The sequence below is a fragment of the Barbatula barbatula genome (assembly GCF_947034865.1).
Source record: "Barbatula barbatula genome assembly, chromosome: 5".
Classification (NCBI taxonomy): Eukaryota; Metazoa; Chordata; class Actinopteri; order Cypriniformes; family Nemacheilidae; genus Barbatula; species Barbatula barbatula.
In genome coordinates, this window is record NC_136769.1 from 14,578,732 (window position 1) to 14,594,880 (window position 16,149).

Below are 16,149 nucleotides of genomic sequence, written 5' to 3' on the forward strand. Positions count from 1 at the left end.
AAACAATTGTTGAAAATAGCGCACTTTTACAACTCGCCTTAATAAATCACAGCGTCACCGCGTGTCTATGACGCCGCCTGTCGGTGTACTGAAGCAATGGAATGTTTTCGCTGAGGCATGACGGGCTGCAGGAATTGAGCTGCGCTGTGATTGGTGCGCTGACACGCTCTTACGCTTGTGCGTGACGTGCGGTACCGTTAGCCCAGTGTAATAAAAGTTAAACCTCATGTTCTGATGAAGGCTCTTGAGTAGAGTTTGTTTCCTGCTATTGAAGTTATTTTTCGCGGACTGCACAATGACATTAAGATCAGACCGTGACCATGGTCAACATTATCGGCCACGGATGGCCTGCCTCAAAAAGGTACGTTTCTTCCGAAGGCATAGATAGAAAATATTGTATTGATATTATATGTGATGGTAAGTTTATCGATCCTATCCCTGGTTTGACAGGTATCTAGCTATTCAAGATTTCATATTTATCTCTGTTTCTGCATTTATTTCCTTACTCAGATTTTAATAACTTCTTTCAAGTTTGAATAGAAATCAATACATTTATTGACTTTACAATAATAAACAATATAAAAATCTGTGACTGCATTTTTTCTGGTGTTCTGTTTATTGTCAGCTTCTATGGGACATGCTCATTAAGATTCCCTCTTCTACAAGAGCTTTCTGACATCAAAGCTACTTAGGCTGGCATCATGCCACATCTGACAGCTTGGCCTAGAGCATCATGTTTGACTCTCAATATAGTTCAAAGGCCACATAGTCCCAGGGATGTTAAACTAATTTCGGGTCGTGGTCACATTTAGGGTTATGTTTTATTTGTTGGTGTGCTCATGCAGTCCTTAGGTACTAACTGCTTATTTAATAATCAACATTTAAATAAAACGTGTTCGATTCATAAATTTCATGACTGTTTTCTCTTTAAAGCCTGAAAAAATTCCCAAAGAATTTATGCTTGGGAAATGAACATCACTGGGTCGAATGTACCTATGATATGTCCTTTTCACAGAATAATGTATTGTAACTTAGCAAGATGCAATATCAAGCATAACCCTGATTGAGTTTTACGGTCCTTCTTTAAACCAATATGCTGTTTCATAACGTGTTACAAGGTGGAGGCCATAGTGGTTCAGATGCAGGACCCCACAAATGGAGTTAAAAGATCAGAACAGAAGCTAAATATTACAACCATTCCTCATGTCATGGCAGGTGAGTTTGTGGTGATTAATTAAATTAGCAGTTTGAGACGTCCAAAATGTGTAGTGTAAGGGGTCCTCCAGAACCAGGATTGAGAAACACATGACATGATTGTAGGTTTATATACAGAGAGAAGCTTTGTGCTCCTGCTGAACATAATCTGATGGCACTGGCTATATACAGCAGCCTTCAATTGGATGAGATCTTTGCTACTTTAGATTCCAAATCCTCTGCGAGGATTGTTGACAAATCTAGTAAGTGACAAATATAGCAAGTACAGAACTCTTTCATATAGACTTGAACTTTTCAGACATCATTTACTTTTTATGAAACATTATACATTCCTAAAAGTTTATTGTCATTGTGCAAGCACAACAAAGCGGCACATGTGTCAGCCTGTGTGCATAAAAAACATATATTGACAGGAATAAACAGTATATACAAGTACGGAATATAAACGTACTTGTTACCATCTATAAATAGCTATAAATTAAACCATAAGGAAATAAATTAAATACTAATATTTATTTTCTAAAATGTTTATCTATTTATAATCTTTCAGTTAAGTGTTTTGGTAAATTGTTTCCCTACATATCTTTTAATTGCTATATTTTTAGAGGTATAATTAAAATTCCGACTTGTCTGACAGGTCAGGACATCCTTGCATGGATCGTCAACCATATGAAGATAAACAATGAAGGTAACTGACAATGTAATATTTGGAAAAACTGATTTGCAAAAATTTGCTTGATATTCTTTTCCCTGCACAATTACTTAATTCCCTGTAACAGAGGCTCAAGCATTTGGCACAATGTTTGTGGCATATGGGTACATCTACCCTCTCCAGGACCATAAAAAGCTTGTGCTTAAACCAGATGGCAGTTTGTACCGCTTTCAGGTAACTGTGTTAGGAGAACCTGTTTCTTTTTTTAAAAGTTCAAGATAGTAATCTGGTGAACTCTTTTTCTATATAGACCCCCTATTTTTGGCCTGTGCAGAAATGGAGGGCCGAAGACACAGATTACGGTATGTATTTCTCTGCATATTCACACACTGAAACAAATAATCTTACAAACAAAAAAAGGAAACAAAAAAATATATAATGAGTTGCACAGTATATTGAGTCCAGAGCTAACATAAATATGGTCAGGGGTTATATGCATCTACTTTTTTTTTGTTAAGCTATCTATCTGGCAAAGAGGAACATCCGCAAAAAAGGAATACTTGATGTCTATGAACAGGTACACCAAAACTTTTGATTGTCACTACCTGTGTTACTGTTCTTTTTAGTTTTTACTTTAGAATCTCATTAAACGGATCAATGTTGACGTGTACTTCAACAGGAGGAATACAACACACTTCACAAATGGATGAACCACAAATGGGATTTTATCGTAATGCAAGCTAAAGAGCAGTACCAGTGAGTACTATCCCCTTCTCTCCCATAAAACTAAATGATTTGGTTCTTTACAATATCCTTAATCTATATTTGTAATGTAATGTGGTTCCTATTAAATCCATTCCATTACTAATCATACTGAGGTACAGTGAAGTTTTAATAGTGGAGGTGAAAATACATTGAGTGCTTGCATTCTTTTTTGTGTTCTGCCTTTCAAGTGCTGGGAAGGAACGTAAGAAACCGGACAGAGTGGTGTTTGACAGTCAGGAAAGAGCCTACTGGATAATCCACAGACCTCCGGTAACAGCTGACAAAAGCTGCCAGCATTAGATCTGCTACATATAGATGCTCTAGGATCTAGGTGTTGGTCTAATGAAACTCTGTCCTCCCTCTGCTGTATCTAATTTACAATGCTTTGAATGCACACGAGATAAAATCAAAATCATGCGTGATCATTTGTTTATTGATTTACTGATGTCTTTTACCCAACAGCCACAGACTCACAGCGCCATGGATTATGGCGTGGACTGTCATGTTGACCCTAATACAGAGGAGGTAATTGGTAAGTTTCCATGTGAAATAAAACTTAGCACGGAATCACTAAAGCATGATGTCACTTGATGACTATATTAAAGCACTTCACAAGTTAGTGTGGGAGGGACCTCTGCATTCTTAAGAACTGACAGGACAGGCCTGCTGAAGGTATTGTGGGTCACAAAGCTCTAACTATTAGCAATGTTGTGACTGTCTCACTTTGGGTAGATTCTCTCACAATCTTCTTTGCTGTATAAGAGGATACTGCTGATCTTCCAAGGAGATCCCCTGACATTTACTCACACTTTTTACCATCCAGAGAGACTTGTCATTAATAAATATCTCAGATTTATGAGAGTCTGAGAGTGTGTTCATGAAAAGTATAGTTTTTGATATACACTTTATAAACTAGTGCACAATTTTTTCCCAAAGTTAAAGCAGTCTGATAAAGTACAAATACTTAAAACTTGTACCTGAGTAAAAGTATAGCTCTGCATTAAAATACTGTAGGTCTGCATTGGAGAGTACGGTCTCGAAAGACCCACACATCGCTCTAACCCCGTGAAATAGCTAAGGGTCAATGTATATTGCAGTTTATGTATCTGAACTGTACAAACATTTAAATAGATTGTCTTTGTCTGATTCCACTATATTAATGACAAATATATATAATGTAATCCAATTGAAATATTGTTTTTTTTCTCTCTTTCCTTTCCGTACAGATGTGTACTTCTAATACTGTATGTCTTCGGTTTTCAAGATTTCTTCAAGAACACACACTATGCATTGAAGCCTTGAATAACACACAAAACAAAAATATGCATTTAGAGAAAAAAATTGTGTGCAACAGTCATTTTATAATTTCTTACATCATTACATTTGGACTGTGGCTTTGTGTAGATGCTTGTGTTTGTTTGTGTTTGGCAGGATTGCAAGTAGAGGGTTATGGTATAATTTCAGCAACATTGTTTTTGACATTTTCAGACAAAAACATGCGAGTACTACAGAAGAATCGTAAGTGGCATAAGATCTGTACAAACATTTGAGAACTGGCTGTTTTTTTATTTTGCTTAACAGTGGTTGGTTCTGATCTTATATTTTAGATCATCTACACACAGCAAGCCATTATGAGGTCAAAGGTCAAGTCCTCTGTGTCTCTTGGAGCGTAAGTCCAAACATTAAACCTTATAAAACAACTAGTGTGACACTTGAAATATCTTATTGGCTTTTATTCTAAATATTTTTTTTTGCATTTAGCTTTGTCAAGTACATGACAACATACAAGGAACACGACCCGTTCCTCGTCCCCTGCCTCCCTAGCAACCCCTGGCAAACTGATGATGACACGTACTGGGAGCTAAACGTGTCAAAGTAAGAGCTTCCTGAGAGCATGTTTTTGAGCGTGTTGATGCTTTACTTTCTGTTACTTCATTGTATTGGTTTGTTATGTGTCCTTAAATCTTTTATACTTACATTAGACATTGACACATTGTATTTATTTTGCTCTGCTTAGGTATAAAGTCAGAGAATTTCAATTTATGTACACAAGGGATTCATTGCACACATGTATTTCACATAATGTTCACAGTAAATTATTAAAGAAATAAAAAAAAGTCCATCTAATGTAAGTTGGGTCTTTCATCATATTTTTCACAGTGTTGACGTTCCAACGAAGATGAGAGTTGAGCGCTGGTCCTTCAGTTTCCTTGAGTTGCTTAATGACCCACGGGGCCGTACAGACTTCAAGGTCTTCCTAAAAAAGGAATTCAGTGGTTTGTGAACAACTACAGTTGTAATATCTACTTTTATTTGAAAAACAGCAACACTGCTTATTGAATGCTTCTAACTTTCTCTTTAGGGGAGAATTTGGCTTTCTGGGAAGCTGCTGAAGAGATTAAATGGGGCGCTGAATCTTCTATGTCTGAGAAGGCTGAGAGCATTTTCAAGTGAGAAGCACATTATTGTTAAGAGGAAGTTACATTTCAACCAATGGTATAAAATAAAAGTTTTTTATGAGAGTTCTTCATTATACAGTATATACATTTTACTTCTGTTTGCAGAACTTTTTTGACCCCTGGAGCACCGCGCTGGATCAACATTGATGGCAGGACCATGGGTCTTACAGTGAAAGGATTAGAACATCCTCATCGCTATGTGCTGGATGCTGCCCAGAACCACATCTTCATGCTGATGAAAAAGGTTAAACGTCACCGAAGCCACCAAAATATACAATTCTGATCATTTGTGATCTATATATTCACTAATTCAAACACTCCAACATGTTTCTTTTATATTAGTTTATATAAAAATGCTGTATGTCAAATTTTCTCATTTAGGATACATTTTATCGCTATTTAAAGTCGCCGGTTTACAAGGAAATGCAGAAAAAGGCCACTTCACCAGCACCACACAATTTCACGTAAGTCTGTGTTTTCTGTGTGTGTGTCTGTGTTGATCAACAATTCTGTCCTGCCAAGGGGTGAATTTTAACGGTTTTGGGGTTTTCACAATTCACCGGTCACTGAAACCCTCATCGTATACTTTTACAAACAGAATTGACCATTTGTTTGGACATTAATTAGACATTATTAGATTGTTTCTTTATTAAGTCACTTTGAATAATTATGTTATGTTAAATGCATAAATATTAAACATTGTTTGACATCATCAAGAGTTGTAATAACGAATGATAAGTAACAAAAACACATATTATCCACCTATCAGTGATGCTCAACTTAAGCAGAACTCCAGGAACCGTAGGCCCAGCATTGACCCCATCATCACCTGGCAGCAGGAACAGGAAGAGAAAGCAAAGGCAGCAGCCGCGGCTGGACCGGTGGACCTTAAAAAGCTGAAAGAGATGACCAGCAAACTAGATCGCAAATAGAAGGTTGAAGGCCGTGGGTCAGGGAAGGAAACGCTTTATAGGAAGTCAATGTCTAAGTGTCTGACTGCAAGTATACCAAAATGAAATTGTAATTATTCTTGGGTGTTCAAGGTGTACAGATTTGGTACAGAGGTGTTTAATAGAGCTGAGCTGACAGACTCTGTAATTCATTCATGAAATTTATAGGGGACTAAATTGATCATGTAAATAGGATGTGTGTAACTGATCTAACTGGAAATAGTTCGTCAGTTCCTGTAATCAGTATTCCTACATATAAATGATATATTTTCATTAAACGTGTCAATAAAATCTCCAAACAATGATTAGATGTGGATGAATGTGATGTTAAAAATTAGCTCACATTGGTTTCCATTGGTTCTGTTCATACCATTTTACACTCAACTCATTACTTTCATTTAGTGTTCATCTAGCACTTATCCATTGACAGTGTGAATATGTTTTCTATGTGTGCAGTAGTATGAATAATTTCTTGTATCTCTTCTACAGTAAAAATAAAGTGACAAAATAAAAAGTCATCCTGGTATTTGTTTCATATGTTAATGGTTAGAGAGTCGGACTCGTGACCAGAAAGTTGCTAGTTTGATCCTCAGGGCCGGCAGGTAACGACTGAGATACCCTTGAGCAAGGCACCTTACCCCTACTTGCTCCCCAGGCGCTGCAGTGATAGCTGCCAACTGCTCCGGGTGTACGTGTGTTCACGACTTGCTGTGCGTGTGTTCACTACTCTCTGGATGGGTTAAATGCAGAGGTCACATTTCAGGTATGGTTCACCATAACTGACAAATAGGTCACTTTCAATAGGTCACTTTCACTTAAATCTCAATACTGCCAGCATTTTCTAAATGTTTTTTGCTAAGCTACATTATATTAATTAAATCAATCACTTATTCATCACGGGGAGCCTTATCTGACAGCAACATTCTTAGTTGTCAGGATAGGTTCTCCTGCGTTGATGGAAAATTTTATGATATCAGGCTTGAATTCTGAGAACCCTTGGATTGAGAGGATTGATTCTTTTTTCCTCATTCAATACAGGGGAACCTTATCTGACAGCAACATTCTTAGCTGTCAGGATATGTATTAATTCTGAAAACCTATTTGTTGGGGTGTTAAAAGTCAGCAGTGTTAACATGGTACATTATGAACGGTTTTATCTCATAGAACTTATGGGGTGCCTTGCATCTGACAGCAAAATCTCAGTCAGATACTCCCCTTCTGTACCTGACAAAATATAGCCTTGAAGGACTTCACGATTAAAGCAAACCCAACCCAATAACCCCAGTGGTGTAGTGGTTAGTGCTTTAGGTTTTTTAGGAACACAATGTTGGTTTGAGTCCTGCCTCCCTCCTTCTTTTTGTCATTGAAACCAGAGTGGAACCTTATCTGACAGCAGCATTCTTAGCAGTCAGAATAAATTCTGCTGCTCTGAATTAAAACCGAGTGATCTAAGGCTGAATCTCTGAGAACATACTTCTTGTCAGGTTAAAATCAACTAGGGGTTAAAACTAAGTACAGGTATAAATGTTCCATTTCATGTAACACAGAGAACGGTATCCGACAGCCAAATCTTGGGTGAAGGGCTTCAAGTTTAAGCCGGCCCTATCCAAAAGGACCAGTGGTTTAGTGGTTAGTGCAATGGGTTTCTCAGCTGTCAATATGTGTTCACCCAGCTGATGCACACATTTAGTAATAGAAGGATGAAAATTCTAATTAGCACACCCCAAAGCAAGGTGGCATAGAGCTGGTAGATCGTGTTCTAGAGGATAATGGCTTGACTCCAGCCCAAACTAAACAGGGAAAACGTATCGGACAACAACATTCTTAGTTGTATGAACTTTCTATCTTATGAACATTGCATATTATGTAGTATGAACTGAAAACATTAATTCAACCAATAACAAAACTTTAATCATGAATGTCACAAAATAAAACTTATTTAGAGTGTCATTCTTAACTAAACCTTCCCTTCATACAGTGTATATGCAATACAAGACACCAATTTTACATTTCAAAAAGTCTTTTATATTACATTACAGAGTTTTCTATGCATTTAAAAAATATAAATATTGCAACTAAAAGTTTATTTTGCCATGCCAGAAAGCCAGCCTAATTTAAAGAGAGAGGGGGCTGCAGATTCCTCCTCTTGATTGGCTAACTGCCTGAACAGGTTTCCAGGGCGGAAGCTGTCCTCTGGAGCAGAGGCAGAGGAAGACGCCACCTAGAAGAAGAGCAAACAAATAGGCTTAGACTTATTTTGTTGTAATACCACAGCAGATAGGTTGCACACAGCTGTAAATTGTTGCTTACACAAAAACAGCCCAAGAGGGTCACCACAAAGATGCCAGTGCCTTTATCAGAAACTTGTTACTGTCATGTTGTTCATTTGATTTTAATACTTATATGTTCATGCTAACTATTTAAAATATGATTTGCATTTAAAAGCTGCTATTTGACAGAAACAAATCCTAAAGCCTATCAGCTGATGCAGTCAAGTTCAGTCAATGCACTCACTACAAGCTCACTACAAAAAAAACCCAGCATGAGCACCAAACAACACAAGATCACCCATCACCCTCAGATCCAGTAGCTCTTCTGCTAGGCCTCCGCCACGAAAAACTGGGAGCATTAGTAAAAACATTACTTATTTGCAAAGCCATTATGATACAAGAAATGAAATATTTCAGCTGATTTCCTTCCGTAAACGTGACAGCACAGTGATTTACGTTTCTTTTAAACATAACAGTAGAGAAGTTCAAATTGTGAACACACCAAATAACTTACCAAAGGTCTGGTGATGTCTGCTCCATGTGTGGCTGATTTGGCCTTCCGTGAGTTTGTCATACTCAATGGCAGCAAGCCAAACCTTGAGGAAAGAATTAGATAAGTATATGTTGCGAACAAAGCTAGCAAATTAGTAAATCACACACCTTGACGTTAACTAGATATAAAAGTCTTACAGTGAGTAGAGGAAAAAACAGTATAAGAGCTTTACACTCACCGGATCTGGCTGCTAGCCAAGGGAAGAATGTTGTATTGTTCCTGAGAGTTGATATTGTTGGTCCTAGAGGTGAACTGCTTCTCCGTGCCAGTCAACAACCCCAGAAGAACCTAGAAATGACATGTCATTGTATCAACATGTGAATGCTTACATCTCTGTGTAAACACACAAAGGATGACCATCAAGAAAACAAACAAACATACTTACAGAGGTTCTTTGTGAGAGGCGGTTCAGGTTGCTGTTCAGATGTGGGGTAAAAACATCCAAGTCAAATGGATCAATGTGACTTTCCAGGGCATCGCAGACCTGCTGGATCCTAAAATAAACAACAAGAAGTATAAGATGTCTGTCTACAAGTCAGGTATCTGTTATTGTTTATTGTATTAAGAATGGGCCTTTTTCAATACATAAATCAAACAAGTGTGTGACTACCTTTATGTACTCCAGTTGTTGCTTTATCTGGATGCATCATACTGACACGTCTGACCATTTTGCTTATAGTATTTCTTGTACCAACATTTTACATTTACATTTAGCAGACACATTTCCTTTATCCAAAGCAACTAACAAGAGTGAGGAAAAAATTACAGTTACGGAACTATAACACTGTAAACTGGTTACCTTGGATCTTGCTGGGAGCGCGAACTCCTGCCCTCATCTAGGCGGCTACATAAAGTGACACTGACATAACGTAGGTCAAACAGCAACTGCAAAGCTCGGTTCTGAGTTATGGGGAGGCTATCATCCTAAACAAAAAAAGGAAGGGAAAACAACGGATCATTTCCTTAAAGCGGTAGTCTAATTTAGCTGGAATAGTCAAGAGCTAGAAAGTTGAGCTACGTGAGCAATTTCATCTATCATCTCACCTTGCTCTGTGTCTCCTGAGTGAGTTTCTCATACTCGCTCACAACCTGATCTAAACATCCCCGCAAGATGTCAACCAGAGTAACCTTTGGTAATGCGTGACCTCCGACCCTATTGATTTCAAGGCACAGATGGAAGAGTAAAAACTGAACATACCATGATGGCTGTGGAGAGAAGAAATAAAGACAAAATTATATACTCGTATTCAATTCTAAATTGTGAACTAACACTGTTGCCTGGATGACATTTCTTAGGCTGTGTGTACGCCAAAACATTTTTATGCTATAAAATACCAAGCTTGAATTCAATTGAGCTTATAGGTGTGAATATAAATAATGAGGCAAATTGTATTTAGATTTTTTATTATTTAACCATACAAAACAATAATTGCATATATACATTTTTCACATTGTTCTTTTTTTGCTGGTGATTCCTTAAGAAGTAAAAAAACGGGTCTTTAAAAAAGTGCTATGGTGGACACACAGCCATAATGTTTTTATTAAAGTATTAAAGCTTGTGATATTGTTACAGTTACCTGCACAGGAAGGCGTATTTTAGACATTACACTATTTCCTGACTCTGTCTCTTCTTGTATTTCGATCTCCTCCCAGTTTGTTGCAGTACCCAGGACGGAGCCAGCAGTTCCCGCGTGAAGAGTTGCCGCAAAGCTGCCAACAAGTGCCTGAAATACATTTATTCAGAAAAACTGTACTCTACTGCACTTCGAATTATTCTGCAATCCACACATGTCCCACCTCTAACAGGAGCTCAAAAAAAAATCTCAATGATGTTACCTTAGTGAGTGCAGAGCTCCAGATACTGTATGCCTCCATGCTGCATGATAGAAGTTCCTCCTTCAGGCAGGTCCACTTAGCCTGAGCTGGGCTGACCTCCGCTACCCTGGCTATGCTTCCTTTGCCCAATTTCCTGCCTTGTCGTGGGGTCCCCCTACTCACAAAATCCACATCCCCTTGTTTTCCTAAAATGCACTGTTGTAGACTAGGGCACAGCTCGCACATTGATTGACACAGTCTGGCCATGAAAAGTACAGAACTTAACTGGCTAGGGCCGGTGGCCTTAGCCTTGGCATTAGCCAACTCAGAGCGCACACTGGCCAAGATGTCTCTCACACAGGCAAGGCAGTGATCTCGGAGGACGTCCTCCACTGCCCCAGCATCCATAAAACGGTTGATGGGAGGGGTGGATTGTACCGGGATGGTCTCAGATGACTTTTTGTTCTTTTCTGAGGGTAAGTAGTGCTGCAGATCTTCTAGCTTTGCTTTGAGTTTGGAGTCCAGGGTGGAGCAGAAGGTTTGGACGCAGGGGGTGAGGGCCTGGGTCTTCATGGACAGGCCGCTCTTTTGCTGCGGGCTTCGCTGGGATACGCTCACCCATGCTGCGTCGCTTAGCAGGTCGCCTTGGGACTCTGACCACAGGAAAGCCGCAACATCGCTCTCATACTGCACCCCCCGGCTGAAACTTCCAGCCGACACCTGGGTGTGCAGATCCTGCAGCGCTGAAGACAAAAGCTGTCTGGAGGTGCAGGAGATGCCGTCTGTGCCCTCCTGAGTAATTGCCTAGGCAGAGAGGAAAAACAGAGTAATGGTGCATTGTTTATATTGAGATAAAACCTACTAGACTGGATAAACTAGTTGATCCAGTATTAAGCACCTGAAGTCTCTGCAGAAACAACTGCTGCAAAAGATCATCCCACAGGGTCAGAGGTCGCTCCAGGAGGCTCTGACACACTGTGCTCCAGTGCTGGCTGATGGATTCACTGCTGAGAAGTTCCCACACTGCATCTCGAATAGCAGCCAGACCCTTCAGACTTTTCACGTAGACCAGCAGGCTGCTAACCCCGCTACGGATGTCCTCCTTACAGCTATCACAAAAGAAATCCAAATTGATCAAATAAAAATGCTGTTTGTTCATCACACAACGTTGTTAAAAATAGGACATACGTGTCAATCCACTGTTGCAGCGTGTCTCTGAGCTGCTCTCTCTGTATTGGCTGTGCTAGTGTCCGAAGGACAGGCTGGAAGCTCATCACTGAAGGAGGGAGGTATTTAAACCAGCTTCCTGTACTCATCTCCGTGTCTAAAACTTTCTTTTCTCTTCCTGGATGACAGAAAATCACAAAATGATAAACAATGCTAGAGATACACATGAATGCATGAACAAAAATTTAATAACTTACCAGTAGGGTTAGAGGTTACATTCTCCAAGGTGGTAAAAAGCAGGCCACAGCCCAATCCAGTGTCAGACACTTGGCCATTGGGAGGCACATAGAACACGGCATAAGCTTGGTACAGTGTGGTGACCAGCAGCTCCACCAAAGAACAAACTTGTGCTTTAACACCAGCACCTACAAGAAGAACAGACTTATCTGTATATCTGGAAAACAATCCATTACTATTCAGACTGGTAACCAATAGGGATAGTCCACCCAAAATGAACATTCCTTCATCATCTACTCATCCCATGCCACACCAAACCTGTGTGAGTTTCTTTCAAATGCAGAACACAAAAGAAGATACTTTGAAGAATGTCAGTGACCAAACAACACTGGACCCCATTGACTTCCACTGTTTGGGGTCTTTGGACACAAAACTACTGAGATATTTATCAAAATATCTTCTTTTGTGTTGAATATACAGGTTTTGAATGACACGAGGGCGAGTCAAAGATGACAGAATTTTCATTCTGAAGGTGAACTACTCCTTTAAGTTTAGCTTATGACTCAGGAACACACCATGCTGGGGCTGATTGAGCAGGTGCTGAATGGACGCTTTCCTAGCCAGCAGGAAATCAGCAAGTACTTGGCGAGGAGAGCTGTCCTCCAAGAGCATGGTGGAGACCAGCGCTTCTGCAATAGCCTGATCAGACACCGCTCTGCCACGCAGCACAGACTTACTCTCCAATAAGATTGTAGACCTACAAATAAAGACAGCAAGCTTTACCGTGCGCAAAACCAAACCGAAAACTATTCAACAACATTCACAGCTATCCAATCTATATCAGACCTGAAGTGACCAGCAGCTGCGACCTGGCGCACAAGTATGGGGAAGCGAGAGAGAACCGGACTGTAATGATGACCTCCGCCTTCCAAGTGTAACTGGTTGTGAAGGTGACAACACAGCAGGTAGAGCTGTGTCGCTTGCAGGTACTGCGATGACTCCATAGAGCTCCACATCCGCTCTGGGATTTCCAGGAGTAGTTTTATCTGCGATGCCATGGTGTAAAATTTCTCCTGGGACTGTTTCTGACCCTGCTATGGGCACAAACACGTGTATCATTGCGATGGCATTAAGATGACTGATACTCTCCAATTCACCTTCACATCACACCACACACAGGATGCATCCACTTTGGTTAAAAACGTTCGTGGAGATGACAGACATTTGTGCAAACATAAGATCTTACTTCAGCTTTGCCGCTGGGCGGAGGACTGTGTTTCGTCTGTTTCAGTTTGTGGCAGTACCGGTACATGTCCTGAATGGACTGAACCACACTTTCCGAGCACTGTCTCATCTCACCGATCGTGTCAGCGGCATCGATCAGATCCCGGTAACGCTCACCGACCATCTGTCGAAGTTCTTCCTTCTTCTGCTCGATCTCCCCCCGCACTTTCCTCTCGATTGCACGAATCTCATCGGTGCCATATCGTTCAAATAAAACGGTGGGATCTTTGATTTCTGAGACCCTGAGAGACTGGGCTGGTACCGTTGCCATCTCTTTAAAACCGATAGGATAGCTTCAGAAATAAAACCCGGAAGCACGACCAGCTCTCCTTCCACGTAAACGTAAACAAAAGGTTAGAGGGCGTCCTCCGCTCGCTCGATAAACGCAGCTCAAGTGAAGTTGAAGTTTGACAGCGGCCTCTGTAGGGATGTTTTGGTACTACAACATGAGGCAAAACCAGAGTCCTCTTAAGATAAGTCATCGCACTCGGTGGCCATATTCTAACACCTTCGGGCAGCTATATCAGTTATTACGAGACCAATGCTGCGTGCTAAACTCCTTGGTTCCCCACCTTATTTGACACAATCCATACGTTAATTCTGGATTGGAGGTGGAAATATCCTAAATCCACGTGTCATAAGCACAGGTCCTACCTTGCACGGGGAAGACGTTACTTTATATCCTCCAAAATATCACAACAAAACAACATGTTTACCCCATCCAATTTAACCTGACACCCACTGTTCATCTCACTTAACTTCAGCAACTTCACATCGTGGAAAAGGGGACCTACGCGTTGCACTTTGCCCACTTCACAGTTAAAGCACTTAGGCGTTTTGTTAATATGTAGTCTTTGGCGAAACCATAGAAATTCGTTTTCCCAGGCCTGTAAATTAATTTAATTAGGGTGTGGAATAGTGGCGGCATATTATCCTCACCAGTGTTTGTTTTACGCTGTATGGTGTACTTTGTGCCGTTTTTAATGCGATTAAAGTCAAAATAAAAGGCCGTTGACTTGACGGTCAAACCGCTTTAAGGAATGATTTCGCATCTCTGCTCTTCCGCAGTCTAGTGACGTTTCATCATCATGATCTCAGTTTGACTCCACGTACAGCGCCGACAGGTGTAGCGCAGTAACCCGGAAATAGGAAAAGAGCAAAACAACAGGTGAGTGATCGAGAATCATGTCTGAAAGATTCATTAACAAAGTTATGAAGTAGGAAGTAAACGTTTGGATTATAGATCGTTATTTTATATACGACAAATCTAAATGTGAACGTAGGGTTCTCGTCGATTTTTCACATCGAAAGACGATACCGGGAACCATTACAAAATTGTTTTACCACATTAACCAGGTTTCTTTAAAACCGGTGTTAACTTTCGTAAGGGAAACTGTCAAATTAAAGTATTACCAGGAATTTAACACAACGCTCATAGTCTGTCATAGATTAAACGAATAAACATGTTAATGAATAAAACACCATGGCAATCCTGAACTGATTTCACAATGCTCTTTCGGTATTTTAGACATTTTAAGTAGAAAGCATTTAAACTAGTTTTACTTTCCCTTGTTGCTTTATTCTTGAAGTATATGTCTATGTGGGACCACATTAAAAATGGGTTTGCATAATCAAAATAATCTTCCCACCATATAGGAGTTGTTTTATTGAAATCATGGATAAGACTGTTCAACAAGATTTTGAGAACCAGTTCAATGATGCTGTCTCAAGGCTTCAGTCAAAGCAATTATTTCAGTCGGACTGGGATATTGCCTCATTTGCAGTTTTCTTCATCTTTATAGGCAAGTTATAGCACAAAATTGAACAAGAGTATGAAACTAATTGAAGTCGAACTAATAGACACAGTGTCATATGTGACCTTTCTTCTCAGGCATGGTCCTCCTGCTTGTTATCTTGGTTCTGATCCGCTGCTGTTGCTGCTGCTGTTGTGATGAGAAGGTCCGTTCCACATGCTACTGGTTTTACTTCAGAGATAACATATCTTTAGATTAATTACATTTATGCTAACAACTGTTCATACATTACAGCCAAGAAGACAGAAGGTGGGCATCGACAACATGGGCATGGAGCCATGATCCTCTAGAAAAATGAACAACTTATCACCATACACGAATCACCTACAAAATAATTCATTGTGTGGAAATCTGTCACTACTAATGATTATTTATACTTGCAGATTATCGAAGGTAATTTTAGGTTAAATCTTTTAGGGTAAATAAACCACTCTCCTTGTTTTGTAAAACTGCTGTTTAATATTTACCCAGGTTCTTTTTTAGAAATGACACTACTGAGTGTTGCACTTTTGTAGAAACTAAACGCACGCCCAAAACAAATGATCCCCATTTACATTTCTTTTGTTTTTTAAAAGGTATATTTAATTGGTTTGCCAAGTAGAATGAAGTAGATATCCTGGACTACATTTTGACCGATAACTATAATATATTAATAATCTACAGACCATGTGCACTTTAAGAGTTTTTATACTTTTATATTAAAATGGAAGTAAATAAATAAAGGAGAAATTATAGAAGAGCCACAACTATGAGCAGCAATGCTTTATGCAATCTAAAATGACATATTAGAGTGTACTACTTGATTTGTATAAATGTGAGACCTTGTAAGCAATAATAAAATGACAAATAACAAATGCTGAAAATTATGTTTTAGTGGCCTTATGAATACACAAACTAAAAAAAACTTCTTAAAATGCATTTTGTTGTTGCCTGTGCATCATCATAATGCACGATGAAGGATGAAAAGA

General features: G+C 39.5%; 3 protein-coding genes across 6 annotated transcripts; 2 read left to right on the top strand and 1 right to left on the bottom strand.

Moving 5' to 3' along the window:
* The first annotated feature begins 141 nt into the window (after positions 1-141).
* On the top strand, positions 142-6,564 carry rgs9a (regulator of G protein signaling 9a). The gene is made up of 17 exons (XM_079455554.1): positions 142-361; positions 1,119-1,215; positions 1,853-1,903; positions 1,995-2,101; positions 2,178-2,229; positions 2,386-2,444; positions 2,547-2,623; positions 2,821-2,902; positions 3,095-3,157; positions 4,121-4,150; positions 4,240-4,301; positions 4,394-4,507; positions 4,793-4,908; positions 4,995-5,082; positions 5,197-5,335; positions 5,473-5,555; positions 5,861-6,564. The coding sequence occupies exons 1-17, from the start codon at positions 296-298 to the stop codon at positions 6,021-6,023; spliced, it is 1,449 nt and encodes a 482-aa protein (XP_079311680.1). The 5' UTR covers positions 142-295; the 3' UTR covers positions 6,024-6,564.
* Positions 6,565-7,756: 1,192 nt separating this feature from the next.
* Positions 7,757-14,486, bottom strand: cog1 (component of oligomeric golgi complex 1). 4 transcript variants are annotated; one of them, XM_079456834.1, is made up of 15 exons: positions 13,330-13,782; positions 12,930-13,177; positions 12,659-12,840; positions 12,104-12,271; positions 11,868-12,024; positions 11,578-11,788; positions 10,701-11,483; positions 10,442-10,588; positions 9,909-10,070; positions 9,664-9,788; positions 9,250-9,358; positions 9,043-9,152; positions 8,826-8,907; positions 8,617-8,660; positions 7,934-8,262 (listed from the first exon to the last, which is right to left on the bottom strand). In XM_079456834.1, the coding sequence occupies exons 1-14, from the start codon at positions 13,636-13,638 to the stop codon at positions 8,640-8,642; spliced, it is 2,814 nt and encodes a 937-aa protein (XP_079312960.1). In that variant the 5' UTR covers positions 13,639-13,782; the 3' UTR covers positions 7,934-8,262; positions 8,617-8,639. The 4 variants fall into 4 exon arrangements, with proteins under 4 accessions (XP_079312958.1, XP_079312959.1, XP_079312960.1 ...); XM_079456832.1 differs by lacking the exon at positions 8,617-8,660 and having other exon boundaries at positions 7,757-8,262; positions 13,330-14,486; XM_079456833.1 differs by lacking the exon at positions 8,617-8,660 and having other exon boundaries at positions 7,933-8,262; positions 12,930-13,174; positions 13,330-14,486.
* On the top strand, positions 14,457-16,047 carry smim22 (small integral membrane protein 22). The gene is made up of 4 exons (XM_079456852.1): positions 14,457-14,535; positions 15,024-15,169; positions 15,259-15,326; positions 15,416-16,047. Exons 2-4 carry the CDS (start codon positions 15,043-15,045, stop codon positions 15,461-15,463), a joined length of 243 nt encoding a protein of 80 aa, XP_079312978.1. The 5' UTR covers positions 14,457-14,535; positions 15,024-15,042; the 3' UTR covers positions 15,464-16,047.
* The last annotated feature ends 102 nt before the right edge of the window (positions 16,048-16,149 follow it).

Bases quoted from the DNA above. Each gene is read 5' to 3' on its own strand.
- rgs9a (XM_079455554.1), top strand. From the start codon at position 296: ATGACATTAAGATCAGACCGTGACCATGGTCAACATTATCGGCCACGG. The intron at 1,904-1,994 runs GTAACTGACAAT...TCCCTGTAACAG, and splicing joins TATGAAGATAAACAATGAAG to AGGCTCAAGCATTTGGCACA. The intron at 4,151-4,239 runs GTAAGTGGCATA...CTTATATTTTAG, and splicing joins GCGAGTACTACAGAAGAATC to ATCATCTACACACAGCAAGC.
- cog1 (XM_079456832.1), bottom strand. From the start codon at position 13,638: ATGGCAACGGTACCAGCCCAGTCTCTCAGGGTCTCAGAAATCAAAGAT. The intron at 12,841-12,929 runs GTCTGATATAGA...CTTTATTTGTAG, and splicing joins GCAGCTGCTGGTCACTTCAG to GTCTACAATCTTATTGGAGA. The intron at 9,153-9,249 runs GTAAGTATGTTT...TGTCATTTCTAG, and splicing joins GCCTCTCACAAAGAACCTCT to GTTCTTCTGGGGTTGTTGAC.
- smim22 (XM_079456852.1), top strand. From the start codon at position 15,043: ATGGATAAGACTGTTCAACAAGATTTTGAGAACCAGTTCAATGATGCT. The intron at 15,170-15,258 runs GCAAGTTATAGC...CTTTCTTCTCAG, and splicing joins AGTTTTCTTCATCTTTATAG to GCATGGTCCTCCTGCTTGTT. The intron at 15,327-15,415 runs GTCCGTTCCACA...CATACATTACAG, and splicing joins GCTGCTGTTGTGATGAGAAG to CCAAGAAGACAGAAGGTGGG.